Genomic DNA, 20262 nt, shown 5'->3' with positions numbered 1-20262 from the left:
AGATAAAACTCACTCTACGCTCACACATTTGCCATTTACGCCGGATACCGGACACCAGGTTATGTGTTCTAGAGTCACACAGGGGTCATAAATTAGTTCCCGCCGAAAAATTTGTCATCCACCAGGTCTGGCAGAGAGGTTCGTGTTTTTTTTTCGTCTTCTACTGTTTCCTGCGTGCGTTTCACGGCGGGTGACCCCTCAGCAGCAGCAGAACCAGCAGCGCGGACAAACATGAACCGGCCGGTCGGTCAGACACTTCCATTGTGCCATTATTCATAATTATCTCTCGCTCAATTATCTAGTGCTAACTAAATCATACATTACTTGCTCCGGTCGGTGCACTGCCGCCCTGCCCGCCGTCACGCGGTGGCGGAGAGGATTGGAAGTCAGGCAAGCGGAACGGTGTTTTTGATCCATGCCGGAAGGTACCGTGCGGGGCGGCCCTGGACTGGACATCGGGTTGACTTTGAAGTTGTTTGGGTTGTTTTGGATGTTTATTTGAGGATGTTGGGAGTTGGAACTTATTTTAAGATATGTTAAGTTGTATCAAAATGGGTGTGGGTATAAAAAATAATAAAAATGGGACACACAAGTGACGTTGTTCAAATATGACACAAAAATTATACAAAAATATGTTCGGCTGATAAACCTAACAAAAAGATGGAACAAAAATCATACAAATATTATAACAATAACAAAAAATAATAAAATTGTACAGATAGGATAGTTATTTCTCACTTCTAGCAGCATACAGCCGGGCTAGCAGTTAGCTACTTTTGCCGAAGATCGTTCCTTTCGTTTCGAAACCCGCTCGTCAGATCACACCCTCAGTAGCGATGTTGAATAACATACAGGGCAGGTTATTTCCTTACCGCAACCCTCAGCGCGATTCCAAAAGGATTCGAGAGTGTCCTCGAAAACGGCACGTAGCAAATCACTCGCTCCAGGATAACCGCGTCCGTTTTTCCGGAACACTGTTCTCGTGCATTATCTACCGTAGCTGTTTTGTGCTCGACTGTATCGTATGCTGCCTTGAAATCCATGAAAACATGATGCGTGGACACGTTGTGTTCACGGCATTTCTGAAGGATTAGTTGGAAAGTGAAAGTTCGATCCATAGTAGCACGGGCTTCCTTAAAGCCTGCCTGTTACTGCTCTGGCACGGGGCAGTCGGGACGCTGTGCTTTTATCGTTTGTAGGCACTCCTAGGTTAACTTCAGTTCCATTTCTTTGTCTTATATGGAGATGCTCATCGGCGTACAGCTTCTACGCTACCAGCGTCTACCATCCAAATCTTCCATTAAAAGAGTGAAACGTCCTATCCTATGGTGGCTTACTCCACTGACGCAATCGCACGACAAACAGCCGCTGTTGCAAACAGTTGCTGTGTGCATACAATCTGCTATCAACACACTCGTAAGCATACAGCTTCGTAGCATCGTTCGCCGCTGCCCACTCATGAAGCCAACAGCTCGTGAGCTGTCGACACCCCGCGAGCGTGACTAGGGTGTATGGCTGCAGATTTTACTTTACATCTTCTTTTCCTCTTCATCGTATGCCCTCGCTTCACTCGCGGGTATGAGTGCGGGCCATCGTAAGCGTTCGGTGTCAACTGCTCGGGTTGCAATGACAAGCAAGAGCGCGACGACCGTGACTGACAGCTAAGTCCACACTCGCAAAAACTCGACGCAGGAAATGAAAAACGAAGCAAATTAATAAATAATCTGGGTTATCATTTACCACTGGTACACTTTCGTCAATATTATTACAAATAGTTGATATATAGCACCATTTATCGTGACAGGTTGATTTGAAATATAATTGCCTTTCAACTAAGATACGAACAACGAGTTCTCCGAAACTCCAACACCGATTAGACAGTCATTAATTCTTCATCACTTCGAAAATTACTCCATCACGTCACATGCATGAATATTCTGTCAACCCCTTTTTCATATAAAACATCTATTTTGAATGAATTCTTTCAGTTCAGTTCAGTTCAGGTTGGTTGCTCACTTTTTTTATAACTGTTCACTTTCAGAACATCAAAACGGACTAGGTTTATCGCGGTCCTAAGAAACTTTGCTTTGCTTTTTCTGGCGCACTTCTCTTACACAGACATCAAATTGGTCTAGGTTTATAACGGTCCTAAGAAATTTGGTCAAGACCAAAGAACTTCATCACCTTTTCTGGCGTACTTCTCAAGCACAGATGTCAAATTAGTAAAAGTCTGAATGCCCTTATGAATCTTCAACCGGTTGGGACGAGGGGCTTTGTCACTTTTTTCTTTTTTTTAAGGAAAATTAAAACGTGGACTATTAAATGTAAGTGTATAAACTGGAATAAGTTAATTTATTTAAGTACACAACCGTGTGTACAACCGTACTACTTGGGGTATGGAAACATCTTTGTTACTAAAGCAAATCAGCACTGCTTATTCCGATGAATCACAGAGCGTGGATTTTTAGTTAGGCAATGCCTAAAATTTTTTAAATTATTTAAAAGTTTGTTAGGGAAACATACAATCTACTGTATTATAATGAATTCTTAGAAAACTTTCCAATCGATTGATTCCAATTTCTCTAGAATCTATTGAGGGATGACTGTGTTATAAGCTTGCAAACTATAACCACTTTTCGTTACATGTTCCCTTTTCGTTTATCTAAAGTGCACCTCAATGTAGAAATCAAAGACGTAATCCTACGGCAAAAATAAGAAAGAGAGTCCGAAAGAGCTGCGCATGCCAGTCTGCTCGTTAAAACGAGTACGCGCGAGTGAGAAAATTAGCCTACACGAGTGCTGGTTTCGCAACACGGCTACCATCTTAGCTTTAGTAGTACCGGCGCAAGACATTTCTTAATTCAGGATCAGACGCTGTCGTGAGCCACTCCTAACCTGGCTGATTCCACGAAGAGGCAGAGATATGAGTTGATGGAAAAGAGTTTAGCGATCACTCTGGGGTCTGTTTTATACCTGCAGATACGCGAGGCACTGATGTTATTTGTTATTTATTATTATTATTATTATTATTATTATTATTATTATTATTATTATTATTATTATTATTATTATAGAGTTTTGGCACTTCTCAGCAAAAATGCTGGAAACTTTCACCTACCCTCGGGCTTCTGTATGCCAAGAGGGGTTAGGCTCTGTGGTTCTCATTCATATTTTTTTTTGTTGTTACGTCTGCTCCAGCTGTGTTTAATTGTGGTGATTCAGGAACCTCCTCGTAATATTACAGGTTTCAAGAACCACCGCTTTTTGGATATTGTCCAAATTTTTTTGGAGCTCTAGCTCTTCCAGGGAACGTTGTAGGCTACAGGGCACTACTCCGGTGGCTGAGATGACCACCGGAACTATACGTACGCCCTCAAGGTGCCACATCTGCTTTAACTCCTCGGCCAAGTCGTGGTATTTCGTTATTTTGGCCGAGAATGTTGACTGGACATTGCGATCCAGCGGTACAGCGATGTCTATGAGGGTAACGTACTTCCTCCTTTTGTCGTAGATCACAACGTCAGGACGATTGGCACGTATAAGGACGTCCGTAATAATCTCACGATCCCAGTACAACTTTATGCAGCTATTTTCCAGAACCGGGCTAGGCAGGTACTTATAGTAGGGTACGTAACAGTTTACCAAGTTGTGCTTCAAGGCGAGTTGCTGGTGCACAATCTTGGCAACTGCATTGTGGCGTCCTAGGTAAGCCGTTTCGGCTAAGGCTGGACAGCCTGCAATCACATGCTCGATCGTTTCCCCTACTGAATTGCACTTTCGACAACGGTCTTCTATATCTTCGTGCAATATGTACCTGCGGTAGTTCTTCGTCGTAATAACCCGATCCTGAATGGCTACCATGAAGCCTTCTGTCTCCGAAAAGAGATCACCTCGCACCAACCACGCATTCGATGCCACTTTGTCTATATGCGCTTGCTCTAATTGATGGGGGTGCGTCCCATGTAGTTCCTTTGCTTTCCACGTTTCGACCTTTTCTGGTACGGTTTTTAGGTCGCAGTTCAGCTGGTAATGCTCCTGCGCCAGATGCAGGGCGCTGAACCCGTGGTCTGCTTCACAGACAGTGCGGTAGACAACATGACGAGTCTGACTATCTATGAAATATCTCCGCAACTGCTCGATCTGGGATACGCATAGCGCTTGGATGTCAGTGACACCTCTTCCTCCTTCCATGCGTGGTAAGGTGATTCTTTCGACTGCCGATCTTGGGTGGTGCGAACGGTGCTTGGTTAGCGATACTCGCAAGGTACGTTCAATCGCTTCCAAATCCGTTTTGGTCCATTTAACCACCCCGAAGCTGTATGTCAACAAAGGCACGGCAAACGTGTTTATCGCCTTTACTTTGTTGCCGGCAGAGAGGAGTGATTTCAAAATACGGTTGACACGATACAGGAACCGTTCCTGCAGTTCTTTCCTGATAGTCGTGTGGTGAATACCTTTCAGTTGCAGGAATCCCAGGTATTTGTACGACTCACCTTCAATCATACTTCGAATTTCCTCCCTTTCGTTGATGCGGAAACTTTCAGCGTCCATTACTTTACCCCGATGGATATTTACGAGACGACATTTGTCGACGCCAAGCTCCATCCGAATATCGTTGCTGAACGTTGTCACCAGCTGCAACAGATGACGCAGCTTCTCCATAGTTTCCGCAAACAGCTTCAGATCGTCCATATAGAAGGTGTGGGTAATTATTGTACTCGTTGTCCCACTTTTCAATTGGTAGCCATAGCTGCTTCGGTTAAGTGCTTTGCTGAGGGGGTTCATCGCAAGGCAAAACCATAGCGGACTGAATGTATCGCCTTGGAAAATCCCCCTTTTTATGCTGAGAGTTCTGGATCGTAACACCTCTATCCCGTCGGTAGTGTGGAGTGAAGTGTTCCACATTCCCATTGCGTGCTTCATTAACCTGATGATGCCACCGTCTATTTTATACAATTCTAGTACCTTAATTAGGTACGAGTGGGGTACTGAATCGTATGCCTTCTTGTAGTCGATGTACGCCATACTGAGGTTTCGCCTATTTCGGCTTGCCTGTCCCACAATGACTGCATCGATGATGACTTGGTCTTTACAGCCTTGTGTGTTTTTACGGCATCCTTTTTGTTCTTCAGTCATCACTCCATTTGCATCGCAATGGTACTGCACCTTTTGGGTGATTACCGACGAGAGCACCTTGTACAGGCTTGAAAGACATGTTATTGGCCTGTACTTGGCGGGATTAGTTGTGTTCCGATCTTTGGGTAGAAGATAGGTTACCCCTTTAGTGATGAATTCTGGCAGCTCCTGGGGGTTTCTTAGTACCGTGTTGAAGCATTCCGCCATCCGCCCATGGATTGCAGAGAACTTTTTATACCAAAAATTGTGCACAAAATCTGGTCCTGGTGCGGCCCAATTCCTGGTATACCGTGTAGCCTCGTGGATATCCTCGGCGGTCACTGCTACGGGGGCCATGCGTTCAATTTCACCACTGCCTTCTTCCTCTTCTACCAACCACATCGCATTATTGTTGTGTTGAGCGGGGTTCTCCCATATATTGGCCCAAAACTGTGTAATTTCGCCAAGTTCTGGGAGTCCCTCGCTGTAATCGGTTTTGTTATTGCTGATGTGGTTATAGAACTCCTTTTCGTTAGTGTTGAACATCCGGTTTTGTTGTTTCCGCTTTGAACATTCAACATAACGTCGCATCCGTTTAGCAAGAGCACTTAACCTTTGTACATGGGTGTCGAGGATCTCAGTGATGTTGAGTTCACTGAGATTTAGGAGCTCTGCGGGCTTTACGATTTCTTTCACCTGACGAACCAGCCTTCTTGATCGGTTTCCCCTCTTGTATTGTGTTAACCGACCTATCTTCACCCTCAACGATGCTATCCTAGATTCTAGTCGTAGCATCCATGCGGGTTTTCGTGTTTGGGGGCGTACATGGGCCTCACCATTACCTGGGGGGAAGGTCTGTACTCCCATAGTTCTCACAACGGCTACAGCTGCGGAATACACTATACATTGCAGTTCCTCAAGGTTCTCAGCGGTTTCAGTATACAGTGGCAAAACATCCTCGTTAAGGATTCTTACTGCATTCGTTAGCCGGAAGGAATATTGCAGCTTTGGTATCCGGTGTCGGGATAAGGGGTCTGTTCCCCGAAATTGTGTAACCGCTGCGTTCATTTCGAAAGCTAGTTCGTCAAGTAATTGTTGTCGTTGTTGGTCCATTGTTAGTTCTGGAGCATGCAATGATGGTTCCTCCACTGACATGTTTATGGATGCAGTCGATTCCCGCCGTGCTGCATCGTGCCCAACAGAACTCCTACTCGACACATCGCTCGATCTGTTCCCTGTACTCCCTAGTTCCCTTTGCACTTCCAGCTTGATGCTGTCTAACTCGGCGGTAGTGAGCATGTTGTTTGTCAATATTGCTCGTCGTCGGGTGTACAGCTTATTCCGGTCAAGCTGGTTGGCAAATCGAGGGAACCGCTCATTGAACATGTCCAGCATTCTAGGCCTGCCGGACATATCCGTCTCCAACCTCGTGCAAACGTAGTAGCAGCGGATCACATACATGTTCATCTCCCTCGTCCACATGATCCGCTGCCGTTGGCATTATTATTATTATTATTATTATTATTATTATTATTATTATTATTATTATTATTATTATTATTATTATTATTATTATTATTATTATTATTATTATTATTATTATTATTATTATTATTATTATTATTATTATTATTATTATTATTATTATTATTATTATTATTATTATTATTATTATTATTATTATTATTATTATTATTATTATTATTATTATTATTATTATTACTAGCTGACCCGACAAACTTCGTATTGCCACAAATTAACCTGTGTTGTACACAAATCATGAATCTCGGATGATCTTTGTCACTATCTCGAGTTTTGCAAGCCCCCCAGTGGGCGGCGCTTCCGACGGCGGGTCACCGGCAACACTCGCGACCGGCTCGTCCTGAATGATCTAGTGTTACTATAGATAGTTTTTGTGGTCTTGTTATTGATTAATGTTTTATGGAAGAGTCTCGAATTTCTCGAGGTGGATTAGTTTTTGAGTTTCGCAAAAATTTCTGTTTTATTTGTATGAGAGTCCATATCCCCCTACCACAGGGGTGAGAGGTCTCTAACTATCATAAAATAAATTCAAGACTCAAAAATCTCCTACATGCTAAATTTGGTTCCATTTGCTTGATTAGTACTCAAATTATAAGGAAATTTGTATTTCATTTGTATGGGAGCCCACCCTCTTAAAAGGGAAAGGGGTCGTAATACACCACAGAAAAAAAATTCTGCCATCTAAAACTCTCACATGCCAAATTTGGTTCCATTTGCTTGATTAGTTCTAAAGTTATGAGCAAATTTGTATTTCGTTTGAATGGGAGCCCCCCCCTCCTAAAAAGGTAAGAAGTCCTAATTCATAATGGGAAAAATGGTTGCCTCCAAAAACACGCACATGCCAAATATGATTCCATTTGCTTGATTAGTTCTCGAATTATGAGGAAATTTGTATTTCATTTGTGTAGAACCCCTCCCTCTTGAAGTGTGGAAGGATCCTAATTCACCGTAGAAAATATTTTTGCCTCCAAAAACCTCCACATGCCGAATTTGGTTCTATTTGCTTGATTAGTTCTCGAGTTATGGGGAAATTTGTATTTCATTTGTGTTGGAGCCCCCCCTTCTAATGTGGGAAGAGGTCCTAATTCATCACAGAAAAAATTCTTGCCTCCAAAAACACCTACACGCCAAATTTGGTTCCATTTGCTGGATTAGTTCTCGAGTTATGAGGAAATTTGTATTTCGTTTGTATAGGACCCCCCCTCCTAAAGTGGGGAGGGGTCCCAATTCATCATTGAAAAAAAAATTGTCTCCAAAAACACACATGCCAAATTTGGTTCAATTCGCTTGATTAGTTCTCGAGTTATGAGGAAATTTGTATTTCATTTGTACAGGAGCCCCTCCTCTTAAAGTGGGGAGGGGTCCTAATTCACCATAGAAAATTTTCTTGCTCTCGAAAACCTTCACATGCCAAATTTGGTTGCATTTGCTTGATTAGTTCTCGAGTTATGAGGAAATTTGTATGGAAGCCCCCCCTCTTAAAGGGGAGAGGAGTTACAATTCCCCTTATAAAGAGGGGAGGGGTCTCAATTTACCATAGAATAAATTCGTGTCACCGAAAACACCCACATGCCAAATTTGGTTCTATTTGCTTGATTAGTTCTCGAGTTATGAGGAAATTTGTATTTCATTTGTATAGGAGCCCCCCCTCCTAAAGTGGGGAGAGGTTCTTATTCATCATAGAAAAAATTCTTGCCTCCAAAAACACCTACATGCCAAATTTGGTTCCATTTGCTGGATTAGCTCTCGAGCTATAAGGAAATTTGTATTTCGTTTGTATAGGAGCTCCCCCCCACTTAAAGTGGGGAGGGTCCCAATTCATCATAGAAAAAAATTTTGTCTCCAAAAACACACACATGCCAAATTTGGTTCCATTTGCTTGATTAGTTCTCGAGTTATGAGGAAATTGGTATTTCATTTGTACAGGAGCCCCCCCTCTTAAAGTGAGGAGGGGTTCTAATTCAACATAGAAAATTTTCTTGCCCTCGAAAACTTTCACATGCCAAATTTGGTTCCATTTGCTTGATTAGTTCTCGAGTTATGAGGAAATTTGTATGGAAACCCCCCCTCTTAAAGGGGAGAGGAGTTATAATTCCCCTTATAAAGAGGGGAGGGGTCCCAAATTACCCTAGAATAAATTCTTGTCACCGAAAACACCCACATGCCAAATTTGGTTCTATTTGCTTGATTAGTTCTCGAGTTATGCAGAAATTTGTGTTTCATTTGTATGGGAGCCCCCCCTCTTAGTGGAGGGAGGGGTCTCTAACCATCACTAAAACCTTTCCTGGCCCCAAAAACCTCTACATGCAAATTTTCACGCCGATTGGTTCAGTAGTTTTTGATTCTATAAGGAACACAGGACAGACAGACAGACAGACAGAAATCCTTCTTTATAGGTATAGATTATTTAATAAAATAATTCATCGAACATGAATGGCTTAACAAAACAAATTGTCACAAATTACTTAAATCCTGGTGATGTTTAAATACATTAATACTGACATTAAAGTCGAATTCATCAAACACTCGATTAAATACTAAACCCATTCTTCGTACAGGTTCGTTCTGCACGTATTCGGTTCTATAATAATTTAGCCTAAGAAACGGCCGAAGTCGAAGATTTCTTGGGGCAATGCTAACATTAATCTGACTCAAAATTTGGGCCGTGTCTATTTCAGCTAGCAGTAGTTTTCCAACGAAAACAGCACTGGCAATGTCACGTTTTTTTCGACAGAGTCTTCCTGCCAAGCAGAGCGCATCGATTCACGTAGGGTGGCAAGTCGCTTGGAGTATTCCAAGGCAGACATCTTAAAGCATAGTGGATAAATTTCTTCTGAACCGTTTCATTTCTTTTAGTCCACACATCATGATATGGACTCCACACTACTGCTGCCGTTTCAAGTGTTGATCGCACAAGTGAGAAGTTCTGAGTGCTCTCAGACGATTGCAACCTTTTTATGTTTACAAAATCCGCTAAGAGCTATCCGTGCGGTGCAAGTAAGTTTTTGGCGACCTGCGGTAAGACGTAGTCCTACGGCAATAAAAATATTATTGTTCGAAACCGCAAACTTTTTTTTCATGAACACACTTAGGACAATATTTTTTCGTCATTTAAAGTATGTATGCGGGTACTGACTGATATTTAAGTATATTTTTGGAAGTAAAATATTTTGTGTTGCCAAAAACGGATACTTTTGTTGCCAAAATCGAGGCATGGCAAAATCGAACCATGCCAAATTCGAAATCCAACTGTACTTGATACCATTGTAGCTGCTTGCAGTCTTCAACGGACCTCACTCGCAAGAAAATTTTCAAATCATCTGCATAGAACATTTGCTAGATGGCTCGACCAGGTTGAAGCCGACTTGCGTGTGTCAAGACGCGCAACGAATTGGCGACGAGTAGCCCAGGACCGAGTGCAATGGAGAGGAATTCTTGATACGACGAGAGCCAACCCGGATCTCGGCTACTAAAGTAAGTAGTAACTAAGTAAGCATAGAACAGTCTGCATCCTTTGGGTATCAAGAGGCAAACCTCGTTGATGAATATGGAGAAAAGTAACGGTCCGAGATTGCTCCCTTGTGGTACACCAGAAAGAATTCCAATAGCATTCGATTCGTGAGACCCAAGTTTCACACACAGTCGACGGTTTGCGCGATATGACGCTATCCACTTCACAAAGCTAGTTGGTGCACCTAGGCGATCGATTTTTGCGACTAAAATTTTATGATTGACTCTATCAAATACTGATTTCAGATCCGTGTAGATGGTAACAAATTGGTCACCGATCGCTCTTGCTTACTACATTGGAAACATGATCGAGTTCTTCCAGCGGTTCGGAAACGTAGATTGGTTTAAAGAGTTGTTGCATAGGAAACGCAACGGTTCGCATAGAGCACTCGCACGCCTCTTCAAAACAAGCGTAGGAATTCCATCAGGCCCTGCAGCAGCCGACGATTTAATTCCTTGGTTTCCAGCATCAACGTAGTGAACTGCTGCCCCACACGGAAGTCCAGCACATCAGAGGGCACGTTTCCCAACGCTTTCCTCACTTAGTGATTGCTAACAGCTTCTCCGTTAAACACACTCGAAAAATGCTTCGCGAATAGATTGCATATGCCGTCAACAGAATCTGCACATTTTTAACATTTTTAACGAACGCCAAGAAACGTTTTGGGTTACGCTTCAAATTAGCTTGTCGAACATAACCAGTATAGAGGGCACGGTTGTAGTTTTTATACCTAGTACTCGCAAACACTCTAGGTGAAGGGATTTCGATTTCTTGAGTATCCTGTTACACCAGGTGTCACCGATAGCACAAAATTTCCGAGGTAATTATCAGGTGGGCTTCATGGAAGCCCGCGCCACTGCGGACCACATTGTTGTCATCCGACAGATCTTGCGGAGATGTCGGAGTACTACGTGCCCACGCATCATGTCTTTATTGACTTTAAAGCAGCACACGATACAGGACCGCTCAAGAGCAGCTATGGCAGATATGCACCGACGGGGCTTTCCAAACAAACTAACGTGACTAATCAGGCAGGGCTACATTGGATCGAGCGATGTGTTTCGCGTGCATCTCAGGGACACCTCCGAGTCCCTTCTAGACGCAGCGAGGGTTGCAACAAGGTGGCGGCTTATTCCGCAAGCTGTTCAGCATCGCACTTGAGGGGGTGATCCGACGAGTGGGCATCGAAACGTGAGGCACAATTTTCACCAAAGGTGCCAGCTCCTAGACTTCGGACACCTTGATATCATAGCCAGGACCTTCGCAACGGCGGAGGTAATCTATGCTCTTGACTGTAAGCGGAATCTAGGAAGAATGGTCAAAAATTAAACGCGTTAAACACCAAATTTATTTATTTATTTATTTATTATTCAAGTGGGAAATCAGGCCTACTTTGCCTACTTTATATAAAACCCTGATAAGATCGACAATTTATGGACCTAAAGCTGCGATGTTTGTTCATGGAGGACATTCACATCTTTGCCGTGTTCGAGCGAATGGCGCTGCGGACGATATTTGGTGGAGTACAAACGGAAAGCGGACAACGAGTCGCGAAAGTCTTCGGAGATTTTGAATATAAAGCCAAGTTGTCTGTTAGCTTTTTTCGGAATATCGTTGTAGTGAGGTCTGAAAGTCAGCTCAAGTGTAACTCCTGTGTAATTTGGTAAACTCGTCTGTGTCCAGCAATTGAATAAGCACACATGAACGGTTTCTGTCTGCGGTGAAAGGTTATCACATTGAATTTGTTGATACTAAGTATCAAAAAATGCCGGGAGCACCAACTCTGCATACGATCTAGACTTAGTTACAAGTAGTCGCACTCGCAATCATTAGTACTGTTGAAAATGCTATATATTTTGACGTCGTCGGCGTAAAGCAGGCGGCATCTAGATGGCAGTATGACAAAAAGTTCGTTGATAAATAGCGAGAACAAAAGAGGCCCGAGATAACTACCCTGGGGGACACCCAAAACATTCGTAAAAACACTTCGGAACCCGAAACCCCGATCTTAACGCGAAGCAATCGGTTTATCAAATACGATCTAAACCGGGTGATTAAGGATCTGTTGACTATAATTAAAAATGGCGACGAATGGTCCAAGATCGAGTTGAATGGAGACTATTTGAGACAACACGAGAAACTCTAATTGACGATGACGACGACTTTCATTTGACCATACCAGTGTGTGTGTGTGTGTGTGTGTGTGTGTGTGTGTGTGTGTGTGTGTGTGTGTGTGTGTGTGTGTGTGTGTGTGTGTGTGTGTGTGTGTGTGTGTGTGTGTGTGTGTGTGTGTGTGTGTGTGTGTGTGTGTGTGTGTGTGTGTGTGTGTGTGTGTGTGTGTGTGTGTGTGTGTGTGTGTGTGTGTGTGTGTGTGTGTGTGTGTGTGTGTGTGTGTGTGTGTGTGTGTGTGTGTGTGTGTGTGTGTGTGTGTGTGTGCGCCTGTGTGTGTGTGCGCCTGTGTGTGTGTGCGCCTGTGTGTGTGTGTGTGCCTGTGTGTGTGTCTGTGTGTGTGTGTGTCTGTGTGTGTGTCTGGGTGTGTGTGCCTGTGTGTGTGCAACGAATTCACGTAGACATTATGTGAAAAGTTGAATGAAAAGCAATCACATAACTTTTCACATGGTTGCGACGTAAAAGTTATGCGTAAAAGCTCCTTCTCGTTGTTCAGACCAGGGCTACAATTGGGATCGCAAGTTGAATGTGACTGCGTGAATGCGTACGCTTTCCGCATTCAACTTGCCCTGTTTTGACGAGCATTTGACTGTTTTTTTTTAATCCAGTTAATCAGCCGCTTGCGCTGCTGTCGTCTTATAACTTATGTGGGCTCTCAAGAGAAGCCAACAGTCGTTCTCCCGCGTTGCGTTCATATCAAAGAATGTAAACTGCAGACTGACTGGAAGCATATGGTGACTTATTTTTACGTTTCTCTTTTTGTCTCCACATCGCGGCTGGTCCAGCGGCTGGTCCACAGTAATGTCGCCCGGAGTCGATCCGACGCAAGCAACATGTTCGTTTGTATTGGACGGCGACCGATCGACTTCTTCCATGCACATGTAACGGTTGTTTGTAATATTGAATCATACGATACCACGGTTGCATCTGGTTAGCGTGGTGACTGCCAGTCATTTAACTATTTTCAGTCATTCGCTGCTCCAAACGGTAAAGGCAACTTAACCGAAACGAAAATGTTAAAAAAGTTTAGAACGCATTCGTTCTACTGTTCAGTACGGAGGCATGACTGAGCAAGCTGCTAGTTGTGTTATGCATAGCGTTCGTATTGTTGTTTATTTATTTGTACATCAACAGGCCTTGTGGCCCAAATGATAATTTAACCTAAAAACTACTCGCTATTGAAAAAAAGCGATTTTTCAGCACGTTACGGCTGACATCAAATTCGAAGCTGGAGTAAAAGCGGTTAAAGTGGCGTTGGAGACTGGTAATCGCGCTGAACCTGCTGTAGTTAGTCCGTCGATTCGGCACATGTAAAAAGTGGCTATTGCGCAATGTACGACTCCGGACGTGAATATAGAGGTTTTGCAATATATACAGGCAATCCACCCGTGAGGTCAATAAATCGGAGACAATTGTTGCTCTATTTACATCGCGACGAACATGAAGGGGGTCTAGGTTGATGAGCCTACAGCGTTGTTCGTAGCTTGGCAGCTGGAAAGGGTTATTCCACGGAAGTCTCCGAAGAGCAAAACGAATGAATCTCCGCTGCACTGACTCGATTCGGCTAACTCCATTTTGATAGTATGGGCTCCAAACTGGAGCACAGTATTCAAGGTTGGAGCGGACTAATGCACAATAAAGAGCTTTCAAGCAGTAAACATCGTTGAAGTTCTTGCCGATGCGCATAATGAAGCCAAGGTTTCTGCAGGTTTTGTCCACGATGTACGCGATGTGCTGTTTGAATGTAAGTTAGTCGAGCAGTATCCCCAGATCCTTGACGCAATTTTCGCGACGTAATGGCGTATTTGGCAGCTTGTAGTCAAAAGCGAACGGGCTCAGCTTTCTGGAAAATGTGATGACTTCACACTTGTTGGGGTTAAGCAGCATTCGGTTGTCAACACACCATTTGTCAAAGGTCGATAGTTCCTCCTGAAGGACAGCGGCATCGGAAAAATTTTCGACTTTTGAGTATAACTTGAGGTCGTCAGCAAACAAGAGTCGCGGACCTTTAAGCAGGTAGTTGACGTCCTTGAAGTAGATAAGGAATATTAAAGGACCAAGATGGCTGCCTTGTGGTATTCCAGTATGAGCAGTGAACGATCCAGAGAGACTGCCCTCAATGTTCACCTTTAAGTGGCGATCGGATAAGTATGAACGGAACCAACGCAGCAACGGACCACCTATGCCAAGTTTATCCAGTTTAGCAATAGCGATTTGGTGGTTCAATTTGTCGAAAGCTGCGGAAAGATCAGTGTAAATGACATCTGTTTGCGACCGAGCATCGAAACTATTTATCACGTAGGATGTGAGAGTCAAGAGATTGGTAGTCGTAGAGCGCTTGGGCATAAATCCATGTTGGTTATCAGAGATGTACGGTTTGAAAAATGCAAATACTGGTTCAGTTTCGAAATTGAGTTTAGAGCAGAGATTCCTCGATAGTTATCTACGTTTTTCCTATTTCCCTTTTTATGCATAGGGAACATGTAGGCCGATTTCCATGCTGAGGGAAAGACACCTGAGTTAACGGATAAGCTGAAAAGATGGCTCATTGGAGCAGCGATAGCGTGGATGCATTTTTTCAGGAACACAGGAGGTATACCGTCCGGTCCAACGGGTCGAGAAAGTTTCAACTTCGCGGCGGCCGATGTAACCATCACTTCGTCGATGGTGAGGTTGTTCAATGAATGACCCAGGAAAGGAACACACTCGGTCGCTATGGATATCTCTGCAATCGTCAAACTTTCATCAGTAAATGCACTGGAGAATTTCATCGAGAACAGTTCAGAAATTTGCTGAGAGTTGCTCGCCGTTTTATCACCCAAGAACATAACCGAGGGTAGACCGTCATCTTTCCGTTGCTTGTTGACATATTTCCAAAAAGATTTAGGGTTACGCTTCAATCTTCGCTCGACATTTCTCAGGTAGTTTCGAAAGCAGAAACGACTCAGGCGTTTGTATCTTGTATTAATCGGCAGGTAGTGGTTCCGGAGGGGTAGGGTCCTGTACCTCGTAAATTTCTTTAGAGCCGCTTTCCTTTCGGATTTGAGACGTCGCAACATAGTGTTTAGCCAGGGTATCTGGTACTGGGCGGGAGCAGTTCTTTTGGGAACGTGACGATCGATAACGTAGTTCAAGATATTGGAGAAGGTTGTGACAGCAGTGTTTATATCGTCATTATCTAAAACTGTGCTCCAGTTGATGCTGCTTAAAACATTTAGAATATCCCCAAAATCAGCATGGGCGTAGTCGTAGAAGACGGCCGGAGGCGCAATATTTACGTCACGGATAATTTGTTGGCTTGTAGTAATTAGCAGAGCTGGATGATGCAGAACATGCTTGACAAGCTGGGTAGGCGCCATCGTCACTTCCGGGGCCTGACTACGAACACTGGCAAAGCATAGATCGATGAGGCGCCCATTTTCGTTGGGTATATCATTTACTTGTTGAACGGTTGCAGTACTATAGCAATCGAGCAATTCAATATTGATAGGCGATAGAGTTGACGAACCCATGTCAGCGTACAGGTACCCGTTGCCGCGTTCTCGCCACTTAATGCTTGGTAGATTGAAATCGCCCAGAATAATAATGTCATCCGACGCAGATGCCATCGATGCTATTTGGTTAACTGAATTAATATGTGCATTCAGAATAACCGGGTCTCGGATACGGTCAGGAGGTACGTAGATAGCACACAAGAATAGTCTACGGTCTGAAAGTTTGATATTTACCCATACTTGCTCGACCGGTAACCACTCGACGTTTTCGATGACGAAGGTCTGCAACTGGCGGTGGACCGCAATCAAGACTCCGCCTCCCGTAGCTTTGCGCCTGTTGAGCACACTTCGATCACAGCGAAAGACTTCGTAGTTCGGCCCAAATATCTGCCGAGAGCACGTACGGTTGTCAAGCCAGGTTTCGGTCAGCACGATTATGTCGTACGGACTGTCGGCGCATGCTAGCAGGTAGTCAGCAACACTCGTGTTCATACCACCAACGTTCTGGTAATAGACGTGAACGGGATGGAATTTTAAGAGGCTCGATGGTGATGAACTAGAAGTGGAGAGCGGATCAACAGTGGGGCTGGGATCAGCGATTTCAAACTTGCCTGGAAGGCGATTCTGGAGGCCCCGTTCCCTACACCCACCAGCAGGACCGGGACGGCTGCTGGTCGCTGGCTGGAAGGGCTCGACTGCGGCGGGGGTTCGGGGGCGTCCATAATTCCATCTGCAGTGCGTCCCAGTATCACGTTGGGCGAGGAGACATGCGGATGTCTGAGGTCACGGTCATTCTGGTGGAATGTCAGTTCAGCAGTTGGGGTGTCGTCATCAACGTGTCGTTCAGTAAGGACCGATGTCGGAACATGAAAATCTGTAGTACTGGAAACACGGTACGAGTCAGTCGCCGGATGTATATTAACAAATGTGTACTTGCCGTGAAGAGAATTGTGGAAGCCCCTTTTCCCCGCACTCACGCGTAGGACCGGAACGACTGATGAACGTTGGCGGCAATAGCGCGACTACGGTGGGGGGGTCGGGGGTATCCATAATACTAACAACAGTGCGTCCCAGTGTCATGTTTGGTGAAATAATCGGTCGTTTGGAGATGGCAGTAGCGTCGAGTTGACAGAAGTCGGCCAGTAGAAACTCGGTGCAGTCAAGTGTCGTCGGTGTTACGGGAACTATGGTCCCTCTACTGCAGGGGTCAACGATGGAGCTGCAGTCGAAGGAAGTTCTAAAGGGACAGGAGTTAGCACCATTGGAGTTACAGATGATGAGCCAGCACCGGAGTTATCATTGTGTCCAACTAAAGGAGTAGCGGGAGGGTCGGGAGCGGTGGGGGGTAGCCATACAGCTGAATTCGTTCGCGCATCGTCGAATTCCCTAAATACAATTCCCTGTGGCCAAGTATCTGGGTTCAAGGCCGCATTTTTGTACGCCAGGGGAATGCCAACTTTGAACGAAATGAAGTTGAGCGATTGAAGGTCGGCCCCCTTTTTCATCAGTGAAATTACACGAACCGGCTCCTGGTTTTGTAAACCATCTCGAACAAGCCGCTCGACAACCTCAGAGGTCACGGTAGGGTGGAAACGCGAGAGGTACACCCAGAATAGCTTGGGCGGGGTGCCGACCACAAGGTTTTCGGGGTTATCGACGAGTCTGGTGCCAGTAATCGGTTTATTCGGGGTTTCCGAGTCACTGCGACGACGTTTAGCAGGACGATCGCGAGCTGGTATTCGCATCGGGGTTGCCGCATTGACCTTATCGGCGAGTTTGGCAACCTCGTTGTTGTTCCGCACGATTTCGTCTTTTAGCTCCGAGATTCCGCTCATTTGCCCTGCTACGACTGACGATATCACGTTTCCCAGGGACGACAAGGTACTTTTAAAACGTGCGAATTTCATAAGCCTAACGCATTCATCACACATCCAAAACAAATTGTTGTTTGTCCGGACGAATTTCATGAAAGGAGCGTTCAAGCCAGCGCACCGAGTGTGACACACTTGGTCGCAAAAACCCATGCATCTTAAAAGGTCCTCCTCCTTCTTTATCGTTTTCGCGCAACGATCGCAAGCGGTACACTCTGTCATTTTGACAAACAAAAACGAAAATCGTGTTGGGAGTGTACCAGTAGGTATGCCCTTAGTTGCGTGCGCGAATATCGATATAGCGGGTAACGATACGGTATCGCCCAATTTATCGGCAGCTGTGCACAATGTAAACAAACAAATCCAGCAAAACTATGTAGCCACAAATCACAAAAAAATCACTCCGATTAAATTCCAGAAACGTTGTTTCGACAACGAAACGCCGAATAAAGCCTTTAATTACACTTTGCACGAATTATGAACAATAAAACTAACGATAAACATGTATAAAATAGCAAAAACTTTGCGAGAAATCAGACACAAAAACAACCGCCGTTTAGTACAGTGTTGCGTATTCCACCACTAAACGGACGGTGTGAATGCGGTAGAAAAAAAAGGATCGGCTGAAGCCCTGGTTCAGACCTCTTAGGTGACTGGAACATCTTGTTGCTTATCCTCGGGGGTTGTCAATTTGGGAAGTGACAGCAGGCAGATCTTGGTGATTGGCCTGGTGGTGAACTTCTTTTGCTGTATGTGAATTTACAGCGGGCGTGTGCCAATGTGTGAACGTGTGAACGAACACGTCGGAAGCGTCGGTTATACAAGTCGTTTATACGGTTATAGTAGCTGATTCGATTTGGTGAAGAATCGTATTGTAATCCTCGTATGTAAGGGGTGTACTATCAAATTGCCAAAGTGAACGTCGCTTAACAGCCTTAACCGCTACCTCCCATAGGCCACCAAAATGTATGAGCCAAACACCACACAATTTCTTTTTTGGAGCGGAAATAAACAAGTCAAGCAGGTTCTAATACTTGCGAATCGCTAACTAGAGAAGACCAAAACCAGAACTTTCTCGCTGTGGCATCTTAATTTCATCACGGAATGCATGACAATTTATGTTAGCAATTGTTGTGTCTTCACTCTTCACTAGCATCTAACGCTGGGAATAAAATACATCAAAAAATTTATTGTCTATAAGCGTCTTCGGATTGACTGATCTTGATTGACATCAAGATCAACCATGAATCTGAAAATTCCAGAGAAAATAAATTTTTGATGTATTTGTTATCTTACATATCTGAAACTAGGTAGGTAGGTGGTTGATCATAAATTTATTAGTGTTTTTGCCGTTTCTCGCGCTGACAGTTTTCCACTGTTTGAATAAACAAAGATTCTCTTTGTTTCTCTGTTGACTCGCTACATTTTTACTAGTTTTATACCATCACGCGGAAGTTGATTATTTTTTCATATTTTCCATCATCGTAAAAAATAAATAAATTTCCCAAAGTTTGCCGCAAACTGCAAACAGTTTTGCTATCCAATATTTTATTTTCCCCGGTGAGAGGCACCTTTGCGAGCACAGTGCCAACCGGAAACGCATCTTACTGATATTTCCTCTGTGCGTCGCCGTGCACTGGCAACGAACAATTGACCTCGCCGATTGCTCCGCCACGCCCGGTCTCCATCTATCGGCCGTATACATCGCACCGTCCCAACCCATCGGTGGCCGGCAGCCACCGATTAGTGAACGTCTAGCATCCTGTCAACCCCGCCGCGCAACCGCTTTCTCGTCATCATTTTACGTGCCGCCGCCGTGTGGATGATAGCGACTGAGGGAGAGATAGCTAGCTAGCTAGCTAGCTAGCTAGTAGCTAGAGCTGCTCATTGCGCTTGTTTTCTTTCTGCAGCATGTTCAATTTTTAAAACAAACATCGGCCATCAGAGGCAGCACCCGCAGCGTTCCGGCGAACACCAGCGCGCGGAAGCTTCCGGACCGGTCGGATACTGGGTTGATGCATTAAATCATAGCAGCCTTAGCCCGTCGCTGTGGCGTAAGCAAGCAAGGTGGGTGTGTTACGGGTGGTAGGGGGCAGGGCAGCTAGGTGGTACTCGGGTCTGCGTGAGCCTGCCTACTGTGGTTCGATTAGAAAAATTTTTTTTTCTCTATTTCACTGTGAAATTCATTTCGCGATGGAGGGTTAATGGTAATGGTGTTGAATGTGTTGCAACCCCACCGGGACACCATGTGCGTGTTTTTTTCCTGTTTTATATTCGCATTTTATCCCAATCCCACTTATTGATAATGGGGGGTGGTGATTGGGAGGAGGCACAGCGGGTTGAAGGTGGTGGCATACCAGAGATCAGATGGTTATGTTGATATTGGTTGAGTGGCAAAATAATGAAAATTTATTGTGCTTTTTATGGAATGCTGTTACGGGTTTTCTGCCGTACCCGAGAGTGACGCCCATGATAAGGCACTGCACTGGGGGAGAGGAGGGGAGGGGGCAGTGTGTTTGCTGTCGGGCAAAATGTGTGAAAAAGAAAGTATTTGAAATGT

The 20262-nt window shown here is 44.5% G+C and overlaps 1 protein-coding gene across 1 annotated transcript; it reads right to left on the bottom strand.

Annotated features, from left to right (window-relative positions):
• Positions 1-3190: 3190 nt before the first annotated feature.
• On the bottom strand, positions 3191-17666 carry LOC128737915 (uncharacterized). Its single transcript, XM_053832690.1, has 5 exons — positions 17272-17666; positions 16809-17068; positions 16443-16705; positions 14785-16335; positions 3191-6603 (listed from the first exon to the last, which is right to left on the bottom strand). The coding sequence occupies exons 1-5, from the start codon at positions 17664-17666 to the stop codon at positions 3205-3207; spliced, it is 5868 nt and encodes a 1955-aa protein (XP_053688665.1). The 3' UTR covers positions 3191-3204.
• Positions 17667-20262: the final 2596 nt, after the last annotated feature.

Source organism: Sabethes cyaneus, chromosome 1 (genome assembly GCF_943734655.1).
Source record: "Sabethes cyaneus chromosome 1, idSabCyanKW18_F2, whole genome shotgun sequence".
In the NCBI taxonomy this organism is placed as follows: Eukaryota; Metazoa; Arthropoda; class Insecta; order Diptera; family Culicidae; genus Sabethes; species Sabethes cyaneus.
Note: the sequence above shows the minus strand (reverse complement) of the source record. Positions and strands in the feature narration are given on the sequence as shown.